The 25,850-nt window shown below is 44.5% G+C and overlaps 1 protein-coding gene across 6 annotated transcripts in view; it reads left to right on the top strand.

Moving 5' to 3' along the window:
• The window catches only part of ARMC2 (armadillo repeat containing 2), a 128,707-nt gene extending 105,183 nt beyond the window's left edge, over positions 1–23,524 (top strand). For 4 of the 6 annotated variants that reach the window (XM_008007401.3, XM_008007403.3, XM_008007406.3 and 1 more), the window contains 6 exons: positions 1,711–2,029; positions 10,233–10,355; positions 10,679–10,792; positions 12,825–12,957; positions 13,612–13,772; positions 22,420–23,524. In XM_008007401.3, coding sequence (XP_008005592.3) covers positions 1,711–2,029; positions 10,233–10,355; positions 10,679–10,792; positions 12,825–12,957; positions 13,612–13,772; positions 22,420–22,598 — 1,029 coding nt within the window. In that variant the 3' untranslated portion in view covers positions 22,599–23,524. The remainder of the gene's footprint in view (positions 1–1,710; positions 2,030–10,232; positions 10,356–10,678; positions 10,793–12,824; positions 12,958–13,611; positions 13,773–22,419) is intronic. The other 2 variants (XM_038001043.2, XM_038001044.2) reach the window with 2 other exon arrangements.
• The last annotated feature ends 2,326 nt before the right edge of the window (positions 23,525–25,850 follow it).

Below are 25,850 nucleotides of genomic sequence, written 5' to 3' on the forward strand. Positions count from 1 at the left end.
GTGTGTATTCCTAGGCCCCTGGCATTAAGAACTTATCTGAGGACTAACATTCTATTTCCTGGGGTGGAGTCAGGAGCAGGGTCTCCTAACTGGATGACCACTGTGGTTGGTTGAATGCTGTGAGTTGAAATGTCTCCAAAAATGAACTCTCTCCTGGACCATCTCCAGTTTTTGCTGTAGCATTAGCCGCGGTCCTTAATGTTTGGCAAATGGTGTCCAGTTGTGCAAGCAGCAGCCTTGCTTCTCTGCAGTGAATGTCAAGGAAAACTTTTGGTTCTTTTAGCAAGAACAAGCAGGAACAAGTTGGTATTGGCAGAGAAGGCCTAGGTAAATCCAAAAGTTGTACTTTGCCCCCAATCTTCCCCAATTTCCTGGCCACACCCGACACCCTGGCATCGCACCTGGACATGTGCTCCTCGATGAAAATGTGCCCAGCCCTTGCCCCTTTGTCCCCTTTTCTTAAGGCTGCTGCTAATTACTGACCCGATCAACAAAGTCAGGTTTATGATCGTCCCTTCTAGTGACATATTTGCATTTTAAAAGGAGATAATTCTTTAACTGTTCTGCAAGAAGGCAAAGGAGGAGAAAAAGTACATGACACCCTGTATGGGAGGCAGATGTTAGTGTAGAAAGGACTCTAGAGTCTGGGTAACCCTAGAATCAAATCCTGACCTTACCCCTCACCAGCCATGTTACCTGGGCGGCTTCTCCAGGCCCTAGTTTCTTGTCTATAAAATGGCACAGTGCCTGGCACTGTATATATAGATATATATATAATACCATCCAGGCCAGTTGTAGCCCTCCAATGAGTATTCATTTAAAATCTCCTCCTCCCAGGTCACCTTCGTTGACACCCATGGGGAAGGCTGATCTGGACTCATATCTGGACATTGTTGTCAAACTAAAAGCACAGTGATTTTTATATCTTGTTTAATTTCAAAATGTTCTCAGCTTAGGGTTTGTAAAAACATTTTAAAATTGTGAAATATAACCTATATACAGAAAAGTGCATAAAACAGGTATGCACAATTCAGCAAGTAATTATAAAGGTGTCACTCATGTAACCACCACCCTGGGCAAGAATTGGTAGATACTGCCTTAAAGTAGTGTAGCTACGTAACACGGTGCTTCTCCACGCTGTGGAGGGGCAGTTTTGGCTGTCACATCTGGAGAGGTATTGTCATCTAGTGGGTGGAGGCCAGGGATGCTGCTAAATGCTCTACAATGCAGAGGACACCTCCCCACAACAAAGAATTATCCAGTCCCAAGTGTCAATCCTGCCCAAACTCAAAAACACCATGCTTCATCAGGAGATGAAATTTTAAGGAAAGATTTGGAATTTCAAGAAACCGACTATTGTCAAAACTTAGATTTCCATGACACATTTTTAGTAATGCTGTCCCACTCAGCTAATTGTTCTCTGAAGGAGAAAAAGAAAGGCGAGCCAGAATTTCAGATGAAGGATCTGAAGGTAAGAGGCGTTGCTGGTCGCATCTGTCAGTTTGTATTCTTTCATTGCTGCCAGGTGCTTATAATCTCCTCTGTCACTTTGCACTGCTCTTGGGAATCAAATACTGTACAAGTGAGTCGAAGCCAGATGTGTTCCATTTTACTATTAATGCAATTGTGAATAAATTAAATACTATCTTCTGCCCCACAATGCGTTCTAGCCCCCTTTGCACTTGTGACTCTGTCTTTTGTTTATTGCAGGATTTAGTCGTCCGTGTTGTTTTTATTCTTGGCAACCTGACGGCGAAAAATAACCAGGCTCGTGAACAATTTTCCAAAGAGAAAGGGAGCATCCAAACTCTGCTGTCATTATTCCAGATGTTCCATCAGCTGGATCTGCAGTCCCAGAAGCCGGTGGGCCAACGAGGCGAGCAGCACAGGGCGCAGAGGCCACCGTCAGAGGCAGAGGACGTGCTCATCAAGCTGACCCGCGTGCTGGCCAACATTGCCATCCACCCGGGCGTGGGCCCGGTACTGGCCGCCAACCCGGCGATAGTGGGCCTGCTCCTGACCACGCTGGGTGAGAACCGCGGCCCACTGGCTGCAGCAGGCACAACCGACTTTCCTGCAGCCCAAAGACCGTTCTGTGTCTGGGGTGTGATAAGGATTTTATTAGCACAAGTGGCTCCCTATGCAAAAGTCTTAGCTGTATGAAGGAAATTCCCTCTTCTGTTCAGAACTGTCTTAAAAGTAATCTAGATTTTTAGAAAAGGAAAAGAAAACATAGTAATAGAGATTATTACTAAAACCCACCAAATTGTACACTTTAAAAGGGTGAATTTTATGGTTTGTGAATTATATTGCAATTTTTTAAAAATTATACTTAGCAAATGGAGAAAACTTGGCTAAACTAACCACAAAGAGTTTAAAATTCCAAATATTTGAGTTTAAAATCCCACATCCCAAATATTGTGGGCAATCCACATAATTAAAATTAATTCCTTTTTTTTTCCTCTTCAGGTTCTTACATTATTTGTAATTACAGTCCCCAGTCATTCAAGTCCTATTAATTCCCCTTGTATTAGCACAGATTGCCATAACAAAATACCACAGATTGGGCAACTTTGTCAGAAATTTATTTCTCATGCTTCTGGAGGCAGAGAAATTCAAGAGTAAGGTGCCAGACAGTTCAGCTCCTGGTGAGGGCTCTTCCTCCTGGCCTGCAGACAGCCACCTACTCACTGTGTGCTCACATGGCTATTCCTTGGTGCAAGCACTTGTGGAGTAGGCGACAGTCTTTCTCTCCCCTTCCTCTTTTTATAAAGTCACCAATCCTATCATATTAGGACCGTACCCTTATGGGTTCTGTAACCTGCTATATCTCTTCAAAGCCCTATCTCCAAATACAAGCATATTGGGAGTAGGGCTTCAACATATGAGTTTTGTTGGGCACACAATTCAGTCCATGGCAACCCTTACACTTTTTAGGCCTGTCATCTCCCACAGGCACTTCTGCCTGCTAGTGTGTAGGGAAATTAACTGCAACCCAAGGTAATCAATTTTGCCACTACTAGCTGGGCCTGCTGGCTCAGGCCTGTAATCCCAGCACTTTGAGAGGCTGAGGTGGGTGGATCACAAGGTCAGGAGTTTGAGACCAGCCTGGCCAACATGGTGAAACCCCCTTCTCTACTAGAATACAAAAATTAGCTGGGCATGGTGGTGTGCACCTATAATCCCAGCTACTCAGGAGGCTGAGGCAGAAGAATCGTTTGAAATCAGGAGGCAGAGGCTGCAGTGGGCTGAGATCGTGCCACTGCACTCCAGCCTAGGTGACACAGTGAGACTCTGTCTCCAAAAAAAAGAAAATTAACTACTACTAACCATACTTGTGAAAAATGTTGTTGTTTTGGAAGGAAGCTTAATGCCTGACACAAATGATGTTTTGGAGGAGCAAACTGTGAACTCCCTGCTCCCCCTCGCCTCCACTATTCAACTCAAGAGCCATTTCCTGAGCTCTTTCTGGGTAATGAGTTCTGTGCTATGCATTCAGTTTTGTTTATTCTGCTCAGACTGCCATAACAAAATCTCATAAACTGGGGAGCTTCAACAGACATGTATTTTCTCACAGTTCTGGAAACTGGAAGTCCGAGACCAAGATGCCAGCAGGATCAGGGTCTGGTGTGGGCTCCCCTTCCTGGCCTGTGGTTGATTGCCCTCTCACTGGGTCCTCATGTGCTGAAGAGAGCACTCTCTGGGGTCCCTTCTACTTCTTGTAAGGGTACCAGCTCTACTGGATAAGGGCCCCACCCTTCTGACCTCGTTTAACCTTTATCACTTCCCCACAGGACCTAGCTCCAAATACAGTCACATTGAGGGGATAGGGCTTCTACATGTGCATTCTGGGGGACACCAACATTCAGTTTAGAACAAGGTTTTAAAAATGGAGGCTGGCATGTGCTTTCAAGGAATTCGGTATATGTGGTAGAGGGACATCGGGTGCACAGACAAGAACTGCAGTTTCTGAGAAGGGCAGAAGCTAGGCGCACACAGCTAAGGGACGGGTGGCAGAGCCCGGCTGTGGGCTTGTGAGTGACAAGGCCGTGCTTCACTATGGAGCTTTATGGTTGAAAACGCATTTTCGTATCTGTTAGCTCACAACAATGTCAGGGCACGTTTTGTTATTTTCATCATTTCACAGATGAGGAAACAGGCTCTGCGAGATATAGTGACTTTCACAGGTCACAAAGTGAGCAAGTGGCAAAGTTGCTGGGCCCCTGACCTGTGCTTCCCCGCACCCCACATCACATGTCACCCGTCTAGAGAAAGGACTCTTCAATTCTGACTGGGATCTGCACCATGACTTACCACTTCCGTGTAGATAACTCAGCAATCTCTGTGTTTAGGCTTGAACTCTTTTCCAAGCTGCTGACTGCACATTAAGCCGCATGGAAGAATATGCACATAACAGTGAGAGAAATTCAGTTTCTGTTCCAACCTCAAAATGTTCAGCCTTTGCTCTGTAGCATGCCCGTGTGTGCTGAAGCTCCTCTCCCCTTCCTGAGATCCACTCACCACACTGAGCAGGGCTTCTCAGCCCAGGACCAGGGATGTGACTGCTGCAGAATCAGCTGTGGGACTCATTAAAATACCCTTTTTGGTTTCTGGCCCTTGCCCAGAAACTGCCTCTATAAAATGTCATTAGAGTCTTGAAATCTGCCTTTTAATGCCTCCTCTGCCCCCAGGTGAGTCTTTTGTCCATTAAGTGTTGAGACCCAGTGCTTCAGGGAACCACGCTGGCTTTTCTGGCTCCTTAGAATCTAGCAGAAGCCTGAAACCCACTGGGCAAGTTCTCATCTGTTGCCGAATTAATGCTTTTGCCTGACTGTGGCTGCCCAGGAAGGGCCTGAGGACCAGACCTCAAACACCTGGACTGGGGGCACATGGCTGTGAATAGCCAAGGAGTAGAGTTATGCATGATTCATGATCCCACAATTGTTAATATTCACATATAAAGCGAAAAAACTCCTCGTCTTATAAATATTTTATGAGCTTAGAAATTACAGTTCTACCTATAAAGGAAGAGTGAATAACTTGCTTTTGACTCAAAAGAAAGTGATGCTTTGGGGTAGGAGAAAGAGGCAAGAGGCTGGGCATGGTGGCTCACGCCTATAATCCCAGCACTTTGGGAAGCCAAGGCAGGCAGATTGCTTGAGGCCAGGGGTTCTAGACCAGACTGGGCAACATGGCAAAACCCTGTCTCTGTTTAAAAAAAAAAAAAAAAAAAAAAAAATTAGCTGAGTGTGGTGGCACACGCCTGTGATCTCAGCTGCTCAGGAGGCTGAGGTGGGAGAATTACCTGAGCCCAGGAAGTCAAGGCTGCAGTGAGCCATGATCGCACTGCTGCACTCCAGCCTGGGCAACAGAGTGAGACCCTTTCTCAAAAAAAAAAAAAAAAGGTCTAGGTGCAGTGGCTCACACTTGTCATCCCAGCACTTTGGGAGGCCAAGGCAGGTGTTATCATGAGGTCAGGAGTTCGAGATCAGCCTTGCCAACATAGTGAAACCCCGTCTCTACTAAAAATACAAAAAAATTAACCAGGCATGGTGGCAGGTGCCTGTGTAATCCCAGCTACTTGGGAGGCTGAGGCAAGGAGAATCGCTTGAACCTGAGAGGCAGAGATTGCAATGAGCTGAGATTGTGCCACTGCACTCCAGCCCAGGCGACAGTGCGAGAACTCCGTCTAAAAAAAAAAAAAGGCTGGTAGCGGTGGCTCATGCCTGTAATCCCAGCACTTTGGGAGGCCGAGGCGAGTAGATCACTTGAGGCCAGGAGTTCAAGACCAGCCTGGCCAACATGGCAAAACCCCGTCTCTACTAAAAATACAAAAATTAGCCAAGCATGGTGGTGGGCGCCTATAGTCCTAGCTACTCAGGAGGCTGAGGCAGGAAGATCTTTTGAACCCAGGAGGTGGAGGTTGTAGTGAGCCAAGATCATACCGCTGCACTCCAGCATGGATGACAGAGTGAGACTCTCTCTAAAGCTCCCTGGCTGCTCCTGATACAGGAGGTCAAGGGCCTCCCTGTGAGAAGTGTTTTCGTCTCTGTATTAGAGCCTGGTACCATATGAGGTTGAGCAGAAGTGAAGAAACCCTGCTCTCCCGTGGTGGGTCAGGCCTCTTGCCTCCTATGCCTTAGGCAGTTGTTTGGACAAGCAGGTGATCCCTTCTCTATTCTCTCCTGAAAGATTTTATCTCCAAACAAAAGTTTATAGAAGGGCAAAAGTCACCCCTGACAGGGGGTCACCCCCTTCTACCTTCCCCTTACATGACTCGACTCCTGGGTGAGTTTCTGAGTCCTGCTAAGCCCTTTCTACACTGGTCTCTGGGGATTTCCTACCTGTTTTATCTGCATCGATGTGGAGTGGTGATCACATTCCAGGAACGGCCTCCTGCCCCCTCCGACAGGCCTGGCAGCTTAGAGCAACGCAGGGCCAGTGCTGGGCTGTGACTGTGACTATCGAAAGGGCCTGCCCAGGGCTTGGTTGTGCCGACTGAAGTCAGAGTTGCTGCTGTCCTGTTTAGCCTCAGAGCTGAGCACTTCTCCCAGCCTGATGGCTCTTGTGGCATGGCCCCCTTGCCTAGTCACGTGGGAAGGGCATTCCTTGGGTTTTTTTCTTCCTACCTCCCTCTAGCCCTGCACCCTTCACAGGGAGTTGCTTGTACCCTAGGACTTGCCTAGAGAGGTCAGCCTCATTGCAGAGGGTCTTTTTAAAATCAATAATGTTTCTAGTAAGAACTGACCCTCTCAGTATGCCACCAGACTCAGAGATTTGCTGACTTAGTGGCAAGTCCAAATTCCAGATTTTCTTGTATCCATGAGTCAATTATAGAGGGTAGGATGGTTCTGTCATGCTTTTTTGGAAGCAGTCTATTGCCCCAACTAGCTCCAATGGGAACTCAGCAACACTGGGTCCTTGACTTCAGCAGGGTTCTGTGGAAAGAGTAGGATGGTAGGGTCAAATAGACCTGGATTCAGATGTGTGCTCTGTGAAGTCAGGCGAGGTATTGAACTTCTCTAAACCTCAGTGTTCTCATCTGACCCCTAAATTCATCTTTGAAGTCCTAACCCCCATGTGATGGTATTTGGAGATGGGGCCTTTGGGAGATAATTAGGTTTAGATAAGGCCATGATGTGGGGCCCTCATGCTCGAGTTAGGCCCTTATAAGAAGAGACACCAGAGCCTGACCACGCAGGCTGCCTGATCTTGGACTTCCAGCCTCCATAACTGTGAGAAAATAAATTTCTGTTGGCTCAAGCCACCCAGTTTATGGTATTTTATTATGACAGGCCAAGGTAACTGAGACAGATGCACCTTTCGAGAATTAATTATTGTGGGTGTGAATTCTTGTAAGTGCATGTAAAACTTATTAGTAGCTGACTTTTGGGGGTTACATGCATGTAAAGTGCCTGGTGCTGTTCATGATAAATGCTTAGCAGCTGTGAGGACCTACCCTCTAGTTCCAGGTACCAGACACCACTCCTGCTTCTCAAACGTGTGGTCCTTTGGGAGGTTAGACACCTAAGAGCTACCCTGCATGTTCTGGACAAGCTAACGAATTCTCCTACCAAGGCAAGAGAAATAAAACAGATCCCCAAACACTGCCCAAGACCTAGTGTCATCAGTCTGGGGCTGGAGGAAACCAGGGCTGTAGACCCTTTGCCCAAGAGTTAGACATTCACCTGAGCCGCTCCCCATGAGCGGTCATTCTGGATGGCCCATCTGTTCATTTAATAAGCACTTACTTAGCACCCACTATGTGCCACACATTCATTTAAACCCTTAAATGCGTTTAAACTTCGTAACAACTCTATGATGTAGGTGCAATGATCATGCTCACTTTACAGTCAAGGAAATTGAGGCTCAGGGAGGTTAAATAACTTGAGTAAGGTCACACGGCCAGTGAGTGGAAGCACAGGGTTCTGGCTTCAGAGTCATGGCCAAAGCAAGAGGGAAGAATTTTGGAGGTCCTGTGTCCCTTCTTTTACCATAACTAGGATATTTCCTTACAGTAGAATCCATATTGATAACCAAAATAATTCAGTTCCTTATTCCCTTTTTATGTACTTAAACTAAAACACAGGAAGTCAGGTCTTTCTTTATTCTTTTTCCAAGTATCCATTAAGTGCCTACCAGGTACTGGGCCTATGCTGGCTGCTCTAGCGGGAGGGGCCACTGGCGGAAGGAACAGTCTATGTCTTCTGTGGCCTACAAATGACTGAGCATTCCTTTCAACATAGTAATTTATAAAAAGGCTGTTCTCTTTAATGAACAGGAAAAGGTGGCCAAAGGGGGCGGTACTTAAGTCAGAGAATTTAAGAACAAACACAGTCCTCTTCCTCAGCTCATAGCAGCCCTGCTTGCTCCCCGAGGAAAAACTTCGGTTTCATACAGGAGATGGGGTCTCCCTCTGTCGCCCAGGCTGGAGTGCAGTGGTGCAATCTTGGCTCACTGCAACCTCTGCCTCCCAGGTTCAAGCAATTCTTCTGCCTCAGCCTCCCAAGTAGCTGGGATTACAGGCTTGTGCCATCACGCCGGGCTAATTGTTGTCTTTTTAGTGGAGACGGCGTTTCACCATGTGGCCAGGCTGGTCTCATACTCCTGACCTCAAGTGATCCGCCCACCTCGGCCTCCCAAAGTGCTGGGATTACAAGTGCCTGCCACCACGCCCGGCTAATATTTTGTATTTTTTGTAAAGACAGGGTTTTACAGTGTTGCTCAGCCAGTCTGATTGCCCAACTCTTATATCCAACTGCCTACCCCTCCTCTCCTGGGGGTGCTTCAGAAGCATATCTGAAGCTGAACTCATGACCTGTCCCTGAACTTGGCCCTCCTCCTGTGCCCTTAATTCAGGCATCTACCCAGTTATGTGCACCCAGGTGATTCCTCTCCCTCACACCCCATCCAGTCTCTGCCAAGCACAGTCTCCACTCTGCCACATCTCTGCCATTGTCCATGTCCGTGCTATGTTGAGGTCACTGGGACCACTCCCAGCTGCAGCCCTGCGTCTGCTCTTCCCCACACTGTGGCCAGAAACGTCAACAGATGAGTCTGGAGACTGAGTGGGAGGCAGAGACAAAAACCACTAAGGGCCTTATGTGCTAAGCTAGAGGATCAATTATTCTTGCATCCAGCACTCACTATGTGCCAGGCACTGTTCTAGAAGCTGGGAATGCAGCCATGAATAAAACAGACACATCCCTAGGCCTCAGGGAGCTGACATTTTAGGGCTGAAAGACAAACATTAAACACATATATAACATCAGGTGGTCATATGTGCTATGGAGAAAATTAAAGCAGGGTAAGAGAAAAGAGAACAGGTGCTATTTTAAATAGGGAGGTTACGGAAAGCATGTCCAACAAGGCGGCCTCTAAGCGACTGCTTGGAGGACGTAAGGAGTGAGCCAAGTGGCTAACTGGGAGGAGAGTATGTTCCAGAAGAAAGTTCAGCAGTGCATGGGTTCTCAGGCAGGGGCATGCTGGCATATTCCAGGAGGCCAGGAGGCTGCTGTGGTTGACCCTGGTGGTCTGGGAGTAGGAGGAGCAAATGAGGCCAGAGAGGTAAGGCCTGGAGCTGCCAGGTAGGTCTTGTGGACCAGACAACGTGGCCTATTCATGGGTTATGAGGTGGGTGGCATTAACTGACTTGCTTTTAAAGGATAACTGTGTTGAGAATAGATTTAGGGAGGCAAAAGTGGAAGAAGGGAAGCCAGCAAGTGCTGAGAGATGAATTAGGGGGGTGGTAGAGGAGGCCAGAGGTGTCTTCTAGAGTTCATAGTGACTGACAGATCATGACCCCAGGGCCATTCTGTTAGGAGGCGGTGTGGGAAGTAGGGCAAAGACTCCAGGGAGGAGCCCCTGGGAGAGCCTGAGAACCCAGAAAACAGGCGGGAATAGAGATGGCCCCGCTCGCTGCCATGTTGGCCCCTTTGCTTTACTTCAGACACAGAGCCCAGATCAGCCAGGCTTTTCCAAACCTCCTGGCTGCAAGGATTGAGTTGACAGTATCCTCTCCGCTCTGGCCAGGAGCTGGCCCTTGTATTTGGGGCATTTCCGTGCAGGAGGAGTTGGGGGAAATCAAGTGGTAAAGCTGCCTCTCCAGGGCCTTTGTAGGGACCCTGCCGTGACAGCAGCCTGCCCCTGGCCCTGCTATTGCTGTAGTTACAACGTGCTTGGTTCTACTCCTGCAATGGGTCTTTGACTCCCTTATCCTCACTTCATTTCAGAATACAAGTCACTTGATGATTGTGAGGAGCTGGTGATCAATGCTACAGCAACAATCAACAATTTATCTTACTACCAAGTGAAGAATTCCATAATTCAAGACAAAAAGCTATATATTGCTGAATGTAAGGTTCAGAGTCGGATTTGGATAAATGAGTGCTCATTTGAGGTTTCGATTTTATTAACTAAATACAGAGCTGGAGACATTACTATCTTCTGCCTTCTGGTACAAAAATGTCTTACTTAGAACCTGATGATTCTAAGAAATTAGAATATGGGGAAACTAGAAATGGGAAAAATTAGTTTCTTAATTCTTGCTAAAGTCCCTTAGAGTTTGTATTTTATTATCATTTTAAAATTATCAGTATTTAGTATGATGTTGATTTCCATTAACCTTTAAGTTAAAACTTAAATTCACTGATTTAATTTCTCTGGTCACCAAATCCAGTGCTCTTAAAACTTCTTGTCAGTAACAACATGGATGGAATCCTGGAGGCTGTGCGTGTTTTCGGAAATCTCTCCCAGGACCGTGATGTCTGTGATTTCATTGTGCAGAACAATGGTGAGTTAATGACACTAGAATTCATAAACATTCACTTCTTGCCAGTAATCAGTGGAGTGGTTTTGGAGCTTGAGTCATTACAGTGTTGTACTTGTTTCTGCTTTGAGATTTGTAGAGCTCCGTGTTTAAGGCTCCTGGCTCAGGATGCCAAGATGGACCTAGGCAGTGTTCCCGTCTCCCTTGTGAATGGCCTTCTGTGCACCAGGATGGGGTGTGTGTATGTCTAACAGAAACAGTGAATCTTGAGTCATCACTTCTGTCTGGGGGCATATTCTCAAGAAGACATTCTCTTTTATGTACTAGAATGTCTATTACATTTTGCTTATAATAGCAAAAAGTAGAAACAACCTAAATGTCCCTCAACAGACAAGAGGATAAATTCATTATGGTATATTCACGCCATAAAATGTTCTCTAGCATTCACAAGCAATAGGAGGATATATACAGAGGAATGCCATGAATATAAGTTTTAAAACATACAAAACTATCTTGGGTATTGCTTCTGCATAGGTATTCATGTAGTGATGCTATACAGTATAAATAGTAATTGGAAATAGTAAACTCCAATTTAAGACAGAGTTCAGGCTGGGTCCAGTGGTTCAACCCTATAATACCAGCACCTTGGGAGGCTAAGGTGGGAGGATTGCTTGAGGGCACGAGTTTGAGATAAACCTGGGTAACATAGTGAGACATCATCTCTACAAAAATTAAAAATTAGCCAGACAGGCACGTGCCTGTAGTCCCAGCTACTTGGGAGGCTGAGGCAGGAGGATCAGCTGAGCCCAGAAGTTCGAGGCTGCAGTGAGCCATGATTGTGCCACTTCCCTCCAGGCTCGGAGACGGAGTGAGAACCTACCTCTGAAAGATAAAGATTAAAAATTTAAAAAGGACCGCGTTCACCTTTGGAAGGAAAGGGATGTCCAAAGATTATCATTAGACCTATAGTGTTATTTATTATCAACAAATAAGAATTGTTTATATTTATTATGTACATGTTGTTTGGAATGTAATGTTTTATTTCTCAAACTGAGTGGCAAGTACCCACATGTTTATACCCTTTGTATGTCTCAAATATTTTTGTATGTCTCAAATATTAGTATACTTTGACTCTTTGTATGTCTCAAATATTTCATGTAACAATAATAATTTTAAAAACATAACTTCCATGTTCGTAATGGAAAATTTCAATAATACAGATATAAAAAGCAGCAGCAGCAAACCATGCTCCAGCTCTCACTACCTACAGATAACTGCACATTTTGCTGGGCACTCTTTAGCCTCTTAAGAGCACATATGTATGTGATGTTGCCTCTGCCAAGCTCACTGCCCAACCCAGTCGACAGGGCCGGGGCTAGAACAGGGCAGCCCCTCTCAGGTGCATGCCCCGTGGGAGGAGGCGGAATGCACACCTTACTCACTCTTCCCCAACCCTTTGCTCAGCATCTGCTGAGGGATGAGAAAACAGGACAATCGGTTCCCAGTTGCATTTCCTAGGAGTAAGGGAAATTGGTTCCCCGGAGGCGGGAGCCTGTGCTGCCCTGAGATGTCCCTCCACTGGAAGGCCTGCCTTGCCACAGGTTGGTTTTCAGCAGTCTGAGTCTTACACGTGGCCCTGGGAGACTTCAGGAATGATCACCAGGAGCCAGCTCCCCGCTCCAGGACTGTGTATTTAAAGACAGTTGCTGCTGGAGGTTCAGGAAAACCCTTGAGAACAACTGGCAGTTAGATGAGTGTCACCTGTGCTCCCTCGTGTCCACCAGCAGGGACTCTTTCACTGCCGTGGAGAAGCAGCTGCTGTCTGGGTCAGGTGTTGCAGTATCTGGGGATTGGGGGAGCCGGCTCTGGGAGTGGTGGGTATTGGGGAACCCACTGCTGGGTGATGGATAAAGCCTTAGGAAGAATGAGTTAAGTCCCTTAACAGGGATTCTGGGTTTGCAAACCACTCACCATTTCCCCTGTACCATCTGTAAAACAAGAGACAGCTGGGAACCCTGGGCTTTTACTGGGCTGCATTTGCGCTCTTCCCTCGTAGTCCACAGGTTCATGATGGCGCTGCTGGATGCTCAGCATCAGGATATCTGCTTTTCTGCCTGTGGTGTTCTCCTCAATCTCACTGTGGATAAAGACAAGCGTGTCATCCTGAAAGAAGGAGGTGGCATCAAGAAGTAAGTTTCCAGGTGTAGGGTACTGACTCGGGATTTGAAGGACATCGTGTTCTCGGGAGCTTGGGTCCTCTCATCATTCCTGTGGGGCAAAGGGATTTCAACATTGGGAAGCCCCTAAGCTGAGGCTGAAGAGGGAGTTTCGATTCCACTGGATACTTAAAATGGTGCAGAAATAGGCCGGGCACGGTGGCTCATGCCTGTAATCCCAGCATTTTGGGAGGCCGAGGTGGGCGAATCACTTGAGGCCAGGAGTTCAAGAGCAGCCTGGCTAACATGGTGAAATCCCGTCTCTACTAAAAAGACAAAAATTAGCTGGGCATGGTAGCGCATGCCTGTAATCCTAGCTACTTGGGAGGCTGAGGCAGAATTGCTTGAATCTGGGAGGTGGAGGTTGCAGTGAGTGGAGGTTGCAGTGAGCCGAGATCGTGCCTCTGCACTTCAGCCTGGGCAACAGAGTGAGACTCTGTCTTAAAAAAAAGAAAAAAAAAAGGTGCAGAAGTAGATTACTGCTACTTTGTAACCACTTAATTTTATAGATAAGGAATTATTTTAAGTGATCTCTGGATTATACTTATGTATCACAGAAGAATAATCATGCTAACAATATTAAAGACAAATTCTGACCTAACAACTTCTCAATTTGAACTTTACTAGGTTAGTGGATTGTTTAAGAGACTTTGGTCCTACTGATTGGCAGCTGGCCTGCTTGGTTTGTAAAACTTTATGGAACTTCAGTGAAAACATCACTAATGCTTCGTCATGTTTTGGAAATGAAGACACCAACACACTTTTACTCCTGCTCTCATCATTTTTAGGTAAGGCTCTTGACTATGATGAGTCTGTGAGTTTTATCAGAGTGTGAGATAGTTTTTTTCTGTGACCTGTTCAGATAAATATTAGTATGCATTTGGGTGACTATATTTCTATAAGCAACAAGAGTATGTTAAAGATTACTATAATTTGGAACTATCTGAAGAGGCTGAATGCTATTTACGATGGGGACAGAAGGACTTACAACTCACTAGATACAATCATGATTTCTTCTGTGGCTTTTTTTTTTTTTTTTTTTTTTTTTTGCATTTTCTCTAAAGTGCATAAATATAAGACCTCAGCATAAATGTATTTCTCTTGTTCAAAAGCATATAGACACTGTTGTAATTGAGAAAATAGAGCTAAAAATGGCTAAAAGCTACTCAATTAAGTCATGCTTTTAAATGAAGCTGTATGTTTTAATTAGCTACATTAATTGTCATGTGGGTGAGGGCCTGTGAGACTATTTGGCATTACAATGGGGTTTATATCCTTGAAAGGAAGGAAATCACTGATACAAATCAAAGGAAAGACGATTCTTTCTTTTCTTGTTGCTCTGTCACCCAGGATGGAATGCAGTGGCGCGATCACTGCTCTCTGCAGCCCTAAACTCCTGGGCTCAAGTGATCCTCCTGCCTCTGCCTCTCAAGTAGCTGGGACTACAGACACACACACCACCATGCCCAGATAATTTAAAAAATATATATTTTTTGTAGAGATGAGGTCTTACTATGTTACCCAGGCTGGTGTCAAACTCCTGGGCTCAAGCGATGCTCCCACCTCAGCCTCCCGAAGTGCTGGGATTACTGGTGGGAACCACCTTGCCTGGCCAGGATCATTTTTTACATTTAAAAATCTTTTATAATTTTAGAGTATTTTTTTTTCATCCTGGGTTAATTCTAAAAACAATGATTTGGGTCGGTAAATGAGTGTTTTTAATAATCCTTTTTCCCAAGTAGAGGAGATGTACCCATCATTGCCCAGCCACCATACTGGATCCACATACTGAGGCCATGTGAAAAGGCTCAAGGTCACTCAGAAGCCATAGGTGCTGAGTTTTTTTTTTTTTTTTTTTTGAGACGGAGTCTGGCTCTGTCGCCCAGGCTGGAGTGCAGTGGCCGGATCTCAGCTCACTGCAAGCTCCGCCTCCCGGGTTTACGCCATTCTCCTGCCTCAGCCTCCCGAGTAGCTGGGACTACAGGCGCCGCCACCACGCCCGGCTAGTTTTTTGTATTTTTTAGTAGAGACGGGGTTTCACCGTGTTAGCCAGGATGGTCTCGATCTCCTGACCTCGTGATCCGCCCGTCTCGGCCTCCCAAAGTGCTGTGCTGAGTTTTTAAAGTTTGAGTTCAACTTGTCCGCAACCTGAGAAAGCTTAACAGATACCTTTCCTTTACACTCCTTCACCAACCAGAGCAGAGGCTCCCAATCCTAGCTGCATAGCAGACTCACTTGTAGAACTTTTAAAAACACAGATTCTCAGCCGCTCCGAAATGATTTGTTATCATCTCCAAGATGAGGATAATTAATGTCCAGCTTGCAGGGTGATAAATGAGCAGATGTATACAAAGAGCCTAAACACAGTGCCAGCCACATAGCAAGTCCTCAGAAGGTGGCTGACGTGCTCTGGAAACTTTTTTTTTTTTTTTTTTTTTTTTTGAGACGGAGACTTGCTCTGTTGCCTGGGCTGGAGTGCAATGGCTGGATCTCAGCTCACTGCAACCTCTGCCTCCCGGGTTTACGCCATTCTCCTGCCTCAGCCTCCTAAGTGACTGGGACTACAGGCGCCCGCCACCATGCCCGGCTAATTTTTTGTATTTTTTAGTAGAGACAGGGTTTCACCGTGTTAGCCAGGTTGGTCTTAAGTGTTGTAACACTATGCCACTAAACAGGAACTGGAACTCAGGAGTTGTTTGAAAGAATTGGGTGTGCTAGGTCGATGTGAAATTTGGTTTTTCCAGGTAAATATAATTTTTTATATGTGTTTTAAAACAATAAGGGAAAAAATTAAGCATTTTCTTTTAATCATTGAGCTTCACAGTTGGCTCCATGAGCATTAAACTGTCTCAGGTTGTAGGAAGCAGAAGTGCATGTTCAGGTTGCCTTAATTCAGTTCTCGATGGTGGTAGAGCATTGAAATCAGCCGTGGAGTTAAAAACCCCAAAAAACCAGAAACACCTTCCTGGCCCCAGCCCTAGGAATTCTGATTCAGAAGCTCTGGGATGAGGCTGAGAATCTGTGTTCAGAGTTCCACAGGTGAGTCTGATAATAGCTAGGCTTGAGAGCCCTTGCTCTCGTTAGCAAAGGAGCTTAAGGGAAGAGCGTACAGACAAGAAAGAAGCCAGGAAACAAGATACTGCTCAAAGCCTCCCAGAGAGCCAGTCAGGAGCTGGGAGTCCCAAGTGACCCCTCAGCCACTGGCGTCATGAGCTCCGCCCCCTGGGCTCCACCATTCTGGAGACGCAGCTGTGTTGTGTCCGCTGTTAGGGAAAGAATTTTCTCCCCACTTACTCCCTCTAGGCTCCTTCTAGATCGTGGCTTCAGCTACCTCCAGGCTTCCACTTGCTGCCCTCCCTGTGTGTATCTGTTGCCAGGGCACTTTCCTATGTCACCCACTCAGGGAGAAGATACGATTGGCTCAGTGAGTCAGTGTCCTGTGGCCCAGGACTTTCCTGCGTAGGCAGCAGCTACCAGGTGACAGGCTACGTGTGGTTTCCTTTGTTACCCAAGTCTGCGGCAATCAGCCATAAATAACAAGGATGGTGGGACTGTGGGGCCGTGTGGCACAAAGATGGATCAGAAGGAGGTGTGGGCATGGCTGGCTTCTCAGCAGGGGCAGTGTACCTGGAAGGCACTTCATTTCAGTGGGCCCTGCTGCCTGTTACAGTCACCTCTTGGTATCTGGGGGGATTGGTTTCAGGGCCTCCCTCGGATACCAACACAGATGCCCAAGTGTCTGATATAAAATGCCATAGAATCGGCATTTCACCTACACACATCTTCCTGCACATGTTAAATCATCTCTAGACTTATAATACCTACAATGTGAACGCTTTGTAAATGGTTGTCGTGCTGTGATTTTTATTTGTATTCTTTTTATTGTTGTTGTTGTTTCAAATATTCTCTATCTGTGGTTGGTTGAACCTGTGGACGTGTGGCCCGTGGATGCGAAGGGCTGACTGTGGTCCATTCCCAACTTTTCCGTAGCCAAATTGGGCTTCTGGTCGTGCTTTTCCCGCCTCTGTGCCTTTGCACATGTTCTCTTTCATATCCTACCTGCTCATCCCGATCTGCCTATCCAGGTGCAGGCCCTTCCCACATAGCTTCTCAAGCCCACAGTCATAGTCTAGTCATAGGAAATCTAGACTTCTTATATAGCAATCAATCATGAATTGTGGAACTTGTCCTGTAATTATCCTGTATTATTATTTTGTGAGTTTTATTTCCCCTTTCCAACTGAACCACCTTAGGGAAAGGATATTGCCTCATACAAAGAAGGTACTTGATAGCAGCATGTGGATTGGCTACCAATGGTGGTACCTTGTTTCAATAGTGCTATATCCCTTTAAAAGCAGGTTTATTCTATTTTTGAAAGATCTCTCTGAGGCCATCAGCTAGGTGACAGATAAGGAAAGTAGGTTTTAGGACAGTTAAGTGGCTTGCCTGAAGTCACACTGTAGCAAAGGCAGGACTTTCCATCCGAAAACAACCAACTAGCCCTGTGTTACCTAGAACACCCTTACTCCACCCCACCCTTGCCGAGAGACTGTGGCATGGATAACAGCAAATAAACACAGCTCACTCAGGGAGCCAAGCCACTGTGCAGTGCATCCCCGGTTTCTCACATGATCGAGAGCTCCTCTTCACGAACCGTGGGGACTGGGCCTTGTGGGCTGGGTGCTGGGCTGTGCTTTTCTCTCAGCAGTGGGCACTCAGACCCTGACTTCTGACAGGCTGTGTCTGGGCAGTGGGACTGCTGCAAGTGAAATGGGCGTGTGGGTGAGAGTAAATTTGCATTTCAATTCTTTTACAAAGATAGCTAAGAAACAAAACAACAACAACAAAAAACAAAAAACAGGCCATTTTGGAAACAGGATGAGCTATTAAATTACCGAGGCCCATGTTGAAGTATGAGCACTGTTTTTGGAAATACTGGTATGGCAATTTCTATAGTAATGTAAGTTACCTAACTTTTTCTTGCCAAGTGACTAGAAAAAAGGGAGAAGTAATATATCAACATCGTTGGAATGTTGACAGTCTTTCTGGAAAGTGGCTTTAAAAGAACGTGGTCTGAAACTGCCCACTATATTCCAGTTATGTCTTATGAGCTCATAAACAGTGTGTTGATGCTGAAGTTCTTAGTGGTATACTGAGCACTCCAGTCTACCATGAGCCCCTCTGCGGGGAGCTGACACCTGATGACCATGTGTGCAGTTTATTGTTGCAAATGGGAAGTACACTAGGCTGTTGTATGTTCATCATAAGTTATGTGGCAGTGGGCACTTAGGTTTTGTGACAAGGGTAGAGTGGGGCGCCATGTTCAAGTTGGAGGATCATATCAACCTATGCTGAAGAGCTATCAGGTGCTTCTAGAACATTCGACAACTTTACCTTATAAGAGAATGGTCAGGGCAATGTTAAATCCCTTAAACAGCCACCTGCTGCTGAACAGCTAGCTAGGAAATAGTGTAGTGAGTAAAGAAAGCTTTTATAGATGCTACAGGACACAAACTTCTAATAATGATTGTGTTGTAATGATCATTGATTATTGTAAGGTCTTTTAATCCTTTCTAATACTTTGCCCCAAATTTTAGTATTTGGAAGCATGCTGTGCCTAAAGAAAGCTTAAGAATGATTGGTTATCTAAATAAGCACTTTTCACACTGCAGGTTAGGAAATCAATTTAGTTGGTTGTGACCAGCATCTTTAAAAAATGAATGAACAAAGAAAGAAAATATCACAATATATTACATGTAGTAAGGACAAGTATTGCACTTGAAACATTTATTTGTATGTAAGTAGGTATATGTATACAGAGTCATGATGCAAAATACTATGACGCACAGTTTCTAACTTATGATGATTCAAATCTTAAAAAGAATTAAAGACTGAGTGCAATGGCTCGTGCCTATAATCCCAGCACTTTGGGAGGCCAAGGTGGGAGAATCACTTGGGGCTAGGAGTTTGAGACCAGCTTGGGCAACATAGTGAGACCCCATCTCTACTAAAAGTAAAAAAATTAGCTGGATGTTTGTGTTTGTAGTCTTGGCCACTCAACTGAGGTGGGAGGATCACTTGAGCCCAGGAATTCTAGGCTACAGTGAGCTATGATTGCACCACTGCATTCCAGCCTGGGTGACAGAATGAGACTCTGTCTCTTAAAAAAAAAAACATTGAATCATAGATCTAAATTTTTACTCAATCAGCCTCTGCTACTCTTTGCAGTACAAGTTCCAAAATTTAATACCCCATGTGATATGGCACTTTTAATGTATGTCACTGTATTTACTTTGAAACTTTAGACCTCATTTCTCTTACCTGTAGCTGTTTGGCTATTCTTGTTATCTTCTCTAACCCAATTTAGAATTAATATGGTTTGTGGGTGGATTAACTATAGGCTGGGCCTCAAGACAAGTAACATGGTCTTGACATTAGATTTTAAAAAGCCACACACCCAACAGAGATTTTGCTAAAACCACTAAATCCAACCAAAGCCCTGGGAGGAAGAAGGGACTATGACATGCACAGGCCATACTGCTCAGCCGCCAGCAGCTTGGGGAAGAAGGACTTCTACAACAGAATTCATTTTCTTTCTTTCCTTTTTTTTTTTTAATTATTATTTTTTTGAGACAGAGTCTCTCTCTGTTGCCTAGGCTGGAGTGCAGTGGCATGACCATGGCTCACTGCAACCTCCGCCTCCTGGGTTCAAGTGATTCTCCTGCCTCAGCCTTCCAAGTAGCCGGGACTACAGGTGCCCAGCACCATGCCCGGCTAATTTTTTTGTATTTTTAGTAGAGATGGGGTTTCATCATGTTGGCGAGGCTGATCTCAAACTCCTGACCTCAGGTGATCCACCGGCCTCAGCCTCCCAAAGTGATGGGATTATAGGCGTGAGCCACTGTACCCAGCCCATAATTTATTTTCTATATAACAGAATTCATTTTCTATACAACAGAATTTTATTTTTATACAGCAGAATTCACTTTTCAACAAGTTTAATGTTCAGAAAATCTGGAAAACAGTGAGTAGGAAGATGGTCTAGAAATCTGAAATCACTGGCTGGGTGCGGTGGCTCACACCTGTAATCCCAGCACTTTGGGAGGCCAAGGTGGGTGGATCACCTGAGGTCAGAAGTTCGAGACCAGCCTGGGCAACATGGCAAAACCCCATCTCTACTAAAAACACAAAAAATTAGCCTGGCCTGGTGGCACATGCTTGTAGTCCCAGCTACTTGGGAGGCTGAGAAACAAGGATCACTTGAATCTGGGACATGGAGGTTGCAATGAGCCAAGATCACGCCATTGCACTCCCGAGTAGACTCTGTCTCAAAAAACGAAATGAAATCTGAAATCACTGGGTCTACCTGACTCTTTTTGTCCGGAAGTAGCCAAACAGGAAGAGCTTTGAAGGCACCAAACACTGCCTGCATTCTCCTCCCCTCGGGGCCCAGTTGTCTCATGGGTGGGGAGATCCAGGTTTGCTTACAGGGTCTCTATGGAGCTCCTTGCCGAAGTGTTTGTGTCTGCCTAGAGTTTATCTCAGAACTGCATAGTTGACCACTTGGTTGTGATGAGAGGAAGGTACAAACTGGGATTCCAGACTCCCTTATCTTATTTTGGGTGGTGACACTAACACCCCTAGTGCCAAAGGACACAGTGAATGTACACAAATATTCAGTATAGAAAATCTGATATCAACGGAGTCATGAAGCATTTTATAATAGGATTTTAATTGGCCCTATAAAAAAGTGTTGGCAGCTGGGTGCAGTGGCTCAAGCCTGTAATCCCAGCACTTTGGGAGGCCAAGGCAGGCGGATCACTTGAGGTCAGGAGTTGGAGACCAGCTGGGCCAACATGGTAAAACTCTGTCTCTACTAAAAAGACAAAAATTAGCTGGGTGTGGTGGCACATGCCTGTAATCCCAGCTGCTCAAGAGGCTGAGGCAGAAGAATTGCTTGAACCTGGGATTCAGAGGTTACAGTGAGCCGAGATTGCACCACTGCACTCCAGCCTGGGTGACACAGCGCGACTCCATCTCCCAAAAATAAATAAATAAATAAATAAAATGTTGGCAATGTCAGTAACAACATCTGTGGTTGTTTTAGGATTTAGTGGTTACCGTTTAAGAAGTTGGCCTCATGTCACAGATGTAGGAAGTGGCAGAGCTAATCTGACTGGCAGGTCAGTGTACTTTTCTGAAGTCTGTCACACAGGGTGCGAGGCTCAACATCAACACATAAAATTGCTGTGGCAATGAGCACAGAAGCCTCAGTGGCCATTTATCTTCCTACTTGGATTGAATATATGGTGTTCCCAGAATTCAGGATGCCCTTGGATTGGAAATCGAAGTTGTACTTTTGCATTTTATTCTTACAAGTTCTTTTCTGCATTATCCATGGGCTCACCTGGGATTCTAATATTCCTTAGGATTCCCAAGGCCTCCTAGTTTTCAGTTATGGAGAGAGTAGGGGGGTGGAAGGTTGTCTTTTCAAAGTACTGCTTCCCTGCTGCTGTGAAGCCAGCCAAGTTCTGAGTTTCAGTAAAGTTTAAAGTGTCAAATTTAACTGAACTACTTTCCTCAAAGATTTCCTGATTCCTTTTGTATCTAACCTTTGAAGTAATTAACTTTTCTATGTACACATAACGAAGTAATTCTGAGAAATTGTGATCGAACTTTTAGATACAAACTTACATATAAAAAACTAAGGAATTAGTTAAAGGTTCAGTTCAATCTCAGATTTTTTATTTTTTGAGACAGGGTCTTGCTGTGTCGCTTAGGCTGGAGGGCAGTGGCACAGTCATGCCCCACTGCAGCCTCAATCTCCCGTGCTCAAGCGATCCTCCTGACCTCAGCCTCTTGAGTAGCTGGGACCACAGGCACATGCCCCCATGCCCAGATAATCTTCTGATTTTTTTTTTTTTTTTTCCTGAGCTGTCACTGTGTTGCTCAGACTAATCTTGAACTCTTGGGCTCAAGCAATTCTCCTACCTCAGGCTCCCAATGTGTTGGCATTACAGGCATGAGCCACCACACCTGGCCAGATTTTTTTTGAAAAAAATATTGCCCATTTAAATTAAGATACCAAAATATACTAATTGTAAAGTAATGGGCTTGGCGAGGTAGCTCACACCTGTAATCCCAGCACTTTGGCACGTGGGGAGGTCAAAGTGGGAGGATTGCTTGAGGTCAGGAGTTGGAGACCAGCCTGGGCAATACATGGAGACCCTGCTTCTCCAAATAAAATAAAATAAAATGATGTATTCATAAAGAACAGAAGAGAGTAAAGAACTTCTCTGAAATCCTATCTTGTGTTACGTTGGTATTAAAGGGTGACCGACCCAGGGTGAGTTTAACTCATATCATCAAAATTAAATGATATTCAATAGGATTACATTTCTAAATAATGCTGTAATTTAAATTTTTCTAATACAGATGAAGAACTAGCACTGGATGGCAGTTTTGATCCAGACCTAAAAAACTATCACAAACTCCACTGGGAAACAGAATTCAAACCTGCGGCACAGCAGCTTCTCAACCGAATTCAGAGACATCACACCTTCCTAGAACCCCGGCCCATTCCCTCTTTCTCACATGATGCAGGTGAACAGTAGAAACAGGAAGTCATGTCTCCCTCATTCTTAAGAACTGGTAACAAATGTGAACATTTTTTTCAGGATTAACAAACGTGGAAAGTTTTTCAAGAACTGGTTTTAGTGAGTAGCCGAAGTATTTTTTAAAAATAAGCATTTCTTCTTGTTAGGTATTATGGAAAAATGTATATACATGTTATATTTCCTGTTATGAGAAATGTAAGATGAAAATATATGCATTTTTAAGTAAATGACTTTTTCTTCTATTCTCTATTAAACAATTTAGTTCTAGTCTTAAAATCTTGATTTAGCAATTTTGGAATTAAAGTGTTCATAAGTTAAATGAACTGTGCAATGAAGGCTGTTAGATTATATAGAAAGAAGGGTAGTCAACGTGAGTGGAACATGTTACAACATAGGATCTATACTAATTCTTACTACGTCAAATAATAAGGGTTCTCATTTGGTACCAGTACCTTTTTGGTCCTCATATTAAGAGAAGGAGTAAGCAGAAAAACTTAAAGAAAACTGCTTTGGGCCATTTGTTCTTTATTAAATAAATAAAATAGATTAAAATGAGAGTTATCTTTTCATTTGAAATAAAATGACTGGACTAAGACGGTCCTTCTAATTGTAACTCTCCGTGTTTGACAGGTGATGTAATGTATTAGAAAGAATGCAGGCTTAGGTGAATGGTAGACCTGAATCTGAATCCACGCTCTCCCCTGCTACCTTTGGAGCAAGTAACTTAATTTCTTGAGCTTCAACTGTAAAATGGGAATCATATGTATTTTACTGTAGTGTAATTTGGAACAAACCATTAAATGGGCAAATGGCCCAGTCCAGTGTATGATGTGGAGTGGGTGTTCAAAACACCAAGCACTTTCTTAGTTTGCCATTCTTTGTAGGATGAGTTCGGCCTTTGAATAAATGATTAAAAAACAAAAGATTGAGATTACTATTGTTATCCTATACTAGCCAAATGAAGATGAGTTGGAAATAAAAATAAATTTGCTGACTCACACCTGTAATTCAGCACTTTGGAAGGCTGAGAGGTGAGGATCCCATGAGGCTAGGATTTCAAGACCAGCCTGGGCAACAAAGTGAGACCTCATCTCAACAACAACAAAAAGTAAATTTACTACTCTGCTTGGAGAAAGGATTTTATTAACAGCTCATTTCTCACCCTACAAAACACCAAAACTCATGGGATGAGAGTAGGCATCCCAGACTGAATGGGTTCTTGAAGCCCATTAGAATCAACCAGCTGGGCATGGTGGCTTACACTTGTAATCCCAACACTCTGGGAGGCCGAGGCAGGCATATCACCTGAGGTTGTGAGTTCGAGACCAGTCCGGCCAACATAGTGAAACCCCATCTCTACTAAAAATACAAAAATTAGCTGAGCATGATGGCACATACCTGTAATCTCAGCTACTTGGGAGGCTGAGGCATGATAATCTCTCTCTCTCTCTCTCTCTTTTTTTTTTTTATTATTATACTTTAAGTTCCGGGGTACATGTGCAGAACGTGCAGGTTTGTTACATGGGTATACATGTGCCATGGTGGTTTGTTGCACCCATAACCCATCATCTACATTAGGTATTTCTTCTAATGCTACCCCTCCCCTAGTGCCCCACCCCCTGATGGGCCCCAGTGTGTGATGTTCCCCTCCCTGTGTCCATGTAATCTTATTGTTCAGCTCCCACTTATGAGTGAGAACATTGGTTTTCTGTTCCTGTGTTAATTTGTTGAGAATGATGGTTTCCACATTCATCCATGTCCCTGCAAAGGAGATGAACTCATCCCTTTTTTATGGCTGCATAGTATTCCATGGTGTGTATGTGCCACATTTTCTTTATCCAGTCTATCATTGATGGGCATTTGGGTTGATTCCAAGTCTTTGCTATTGTGAACAGTGCTGCAGTAAACATACATGTGCATGTGTCTTTATAGTAGAATGATTTATAATCCTTTGGGTATATACCCAGTAATGGGATTGCTGGGTTAAATGGTATTTCTGTTTCTAGGCCCTTGAGGAATTGCCACACTGTCTTCCCAATGGTTGAACTAATTTATACTCCCACCGACAGTGTAAAAGCATTCTGATTTCTCCACATCCTCTCCAGCATCTGTTGTTTCCTGACTTTTTAATGATTGCCATTCTAACTGGTGTGAGATGGTATCTCATTGTGGTTTTGATTTGCATTTCTCTAATGACCAGTGATGATGAGCTTTTTCTCATGTTTGTTGGCTGCATAAATGTCTTCTTTTGAGAAGTGTCTGTTAACATCCTTTGCCCACTTTTTGATGGGGTTTTTTTTTCCTTATAAATTTGTTTAAGTTGCTTGTAGACTCTGGATATTAGCCCTTTGTCAGATGGATAGATTGCCAAAATTTCCTCCCATTCTGTAGCTTGCCTGTTCACTCTGATGATAGTTTCTTTTGCTGTGCTGAAGCTCTTTAACTAGATCCCATTTGTCAATTTTGGCTTTTGTTGCCATTGCCTTTGGTGTCTTAGACATGAAGTCTTTGCCCATGCCAGTGTCCTGAATGGTATTATTGCCTAGGTTTTCTTCTAGTGTTTTTATGGTTTTAGGTCTAACATTTAAGTCTTTAATCCATCTTCAGTTAATTTTTGTATAAAGTGTAAGGAAGGGATCCAGTTTCAGCTTTCTACATATGGCTAGCCAGTTTTCCCAACACCATTTATTAAATAGGGAATCCTTTCCCGGTTGCTTGTTTTTGTCAGGTTTGTCAAAGATCAGATGGTTGTAGATGTGTAGTGTTATTTCTGAGGCCTCTGTTCTGTTCCATTGGTCTATATGTCTGTTTTGGTACCAGTACCATGCTGTTTTTTGTTACTGTAGCCTTGTACTATAGTTTGAAGTTAGGTAGCGTGATGCCTCCAGCTTTGTTCTTTTTGCTTAGGATTGTCTTGGCTATGTGGGCTGTTTTTTGGTTCCATATGAAATTTAAAGTAGTTTTCTCCAGTTCTGTAAAGAAAGTCAGTGGTAGCTTGATGGGGATAGCATTGAATCTATAAAATACTTTGGGCAGTATGGCCATTTTCACGATATTGATTCTTCCTATCCATGAGCATGGAATATTTTTTCATTTGTGTCCTCTCTTACTTCCTTGAGCAGTGGTTTGTAGTTCTCCTTGAAGAGGTCCGTCACATCCCTTGTAAGTTGTATTCCTAGGTATTTTGTTCCCTTTGTAGCAATTGTGAATGGGAGTTCACTCACGATTTGACTCTCTGTTTGTCTGTTA

The sequence above is a fragment of the Chlorocebus sabaeus genome, chromosome 13 (genome assembly GCF_047675955.1).
Source record: "Chlorocebus sabaeus isolate Y175 chromosome 13, mChlSab1.0.hap1, whole genome shotgun sequence".
NCBI lineage: Eukaryota > Metazoa > Chordata > Mammalia > Primates > Cercopithecidae > Chlorocebus > Chlorocebus sabaeus.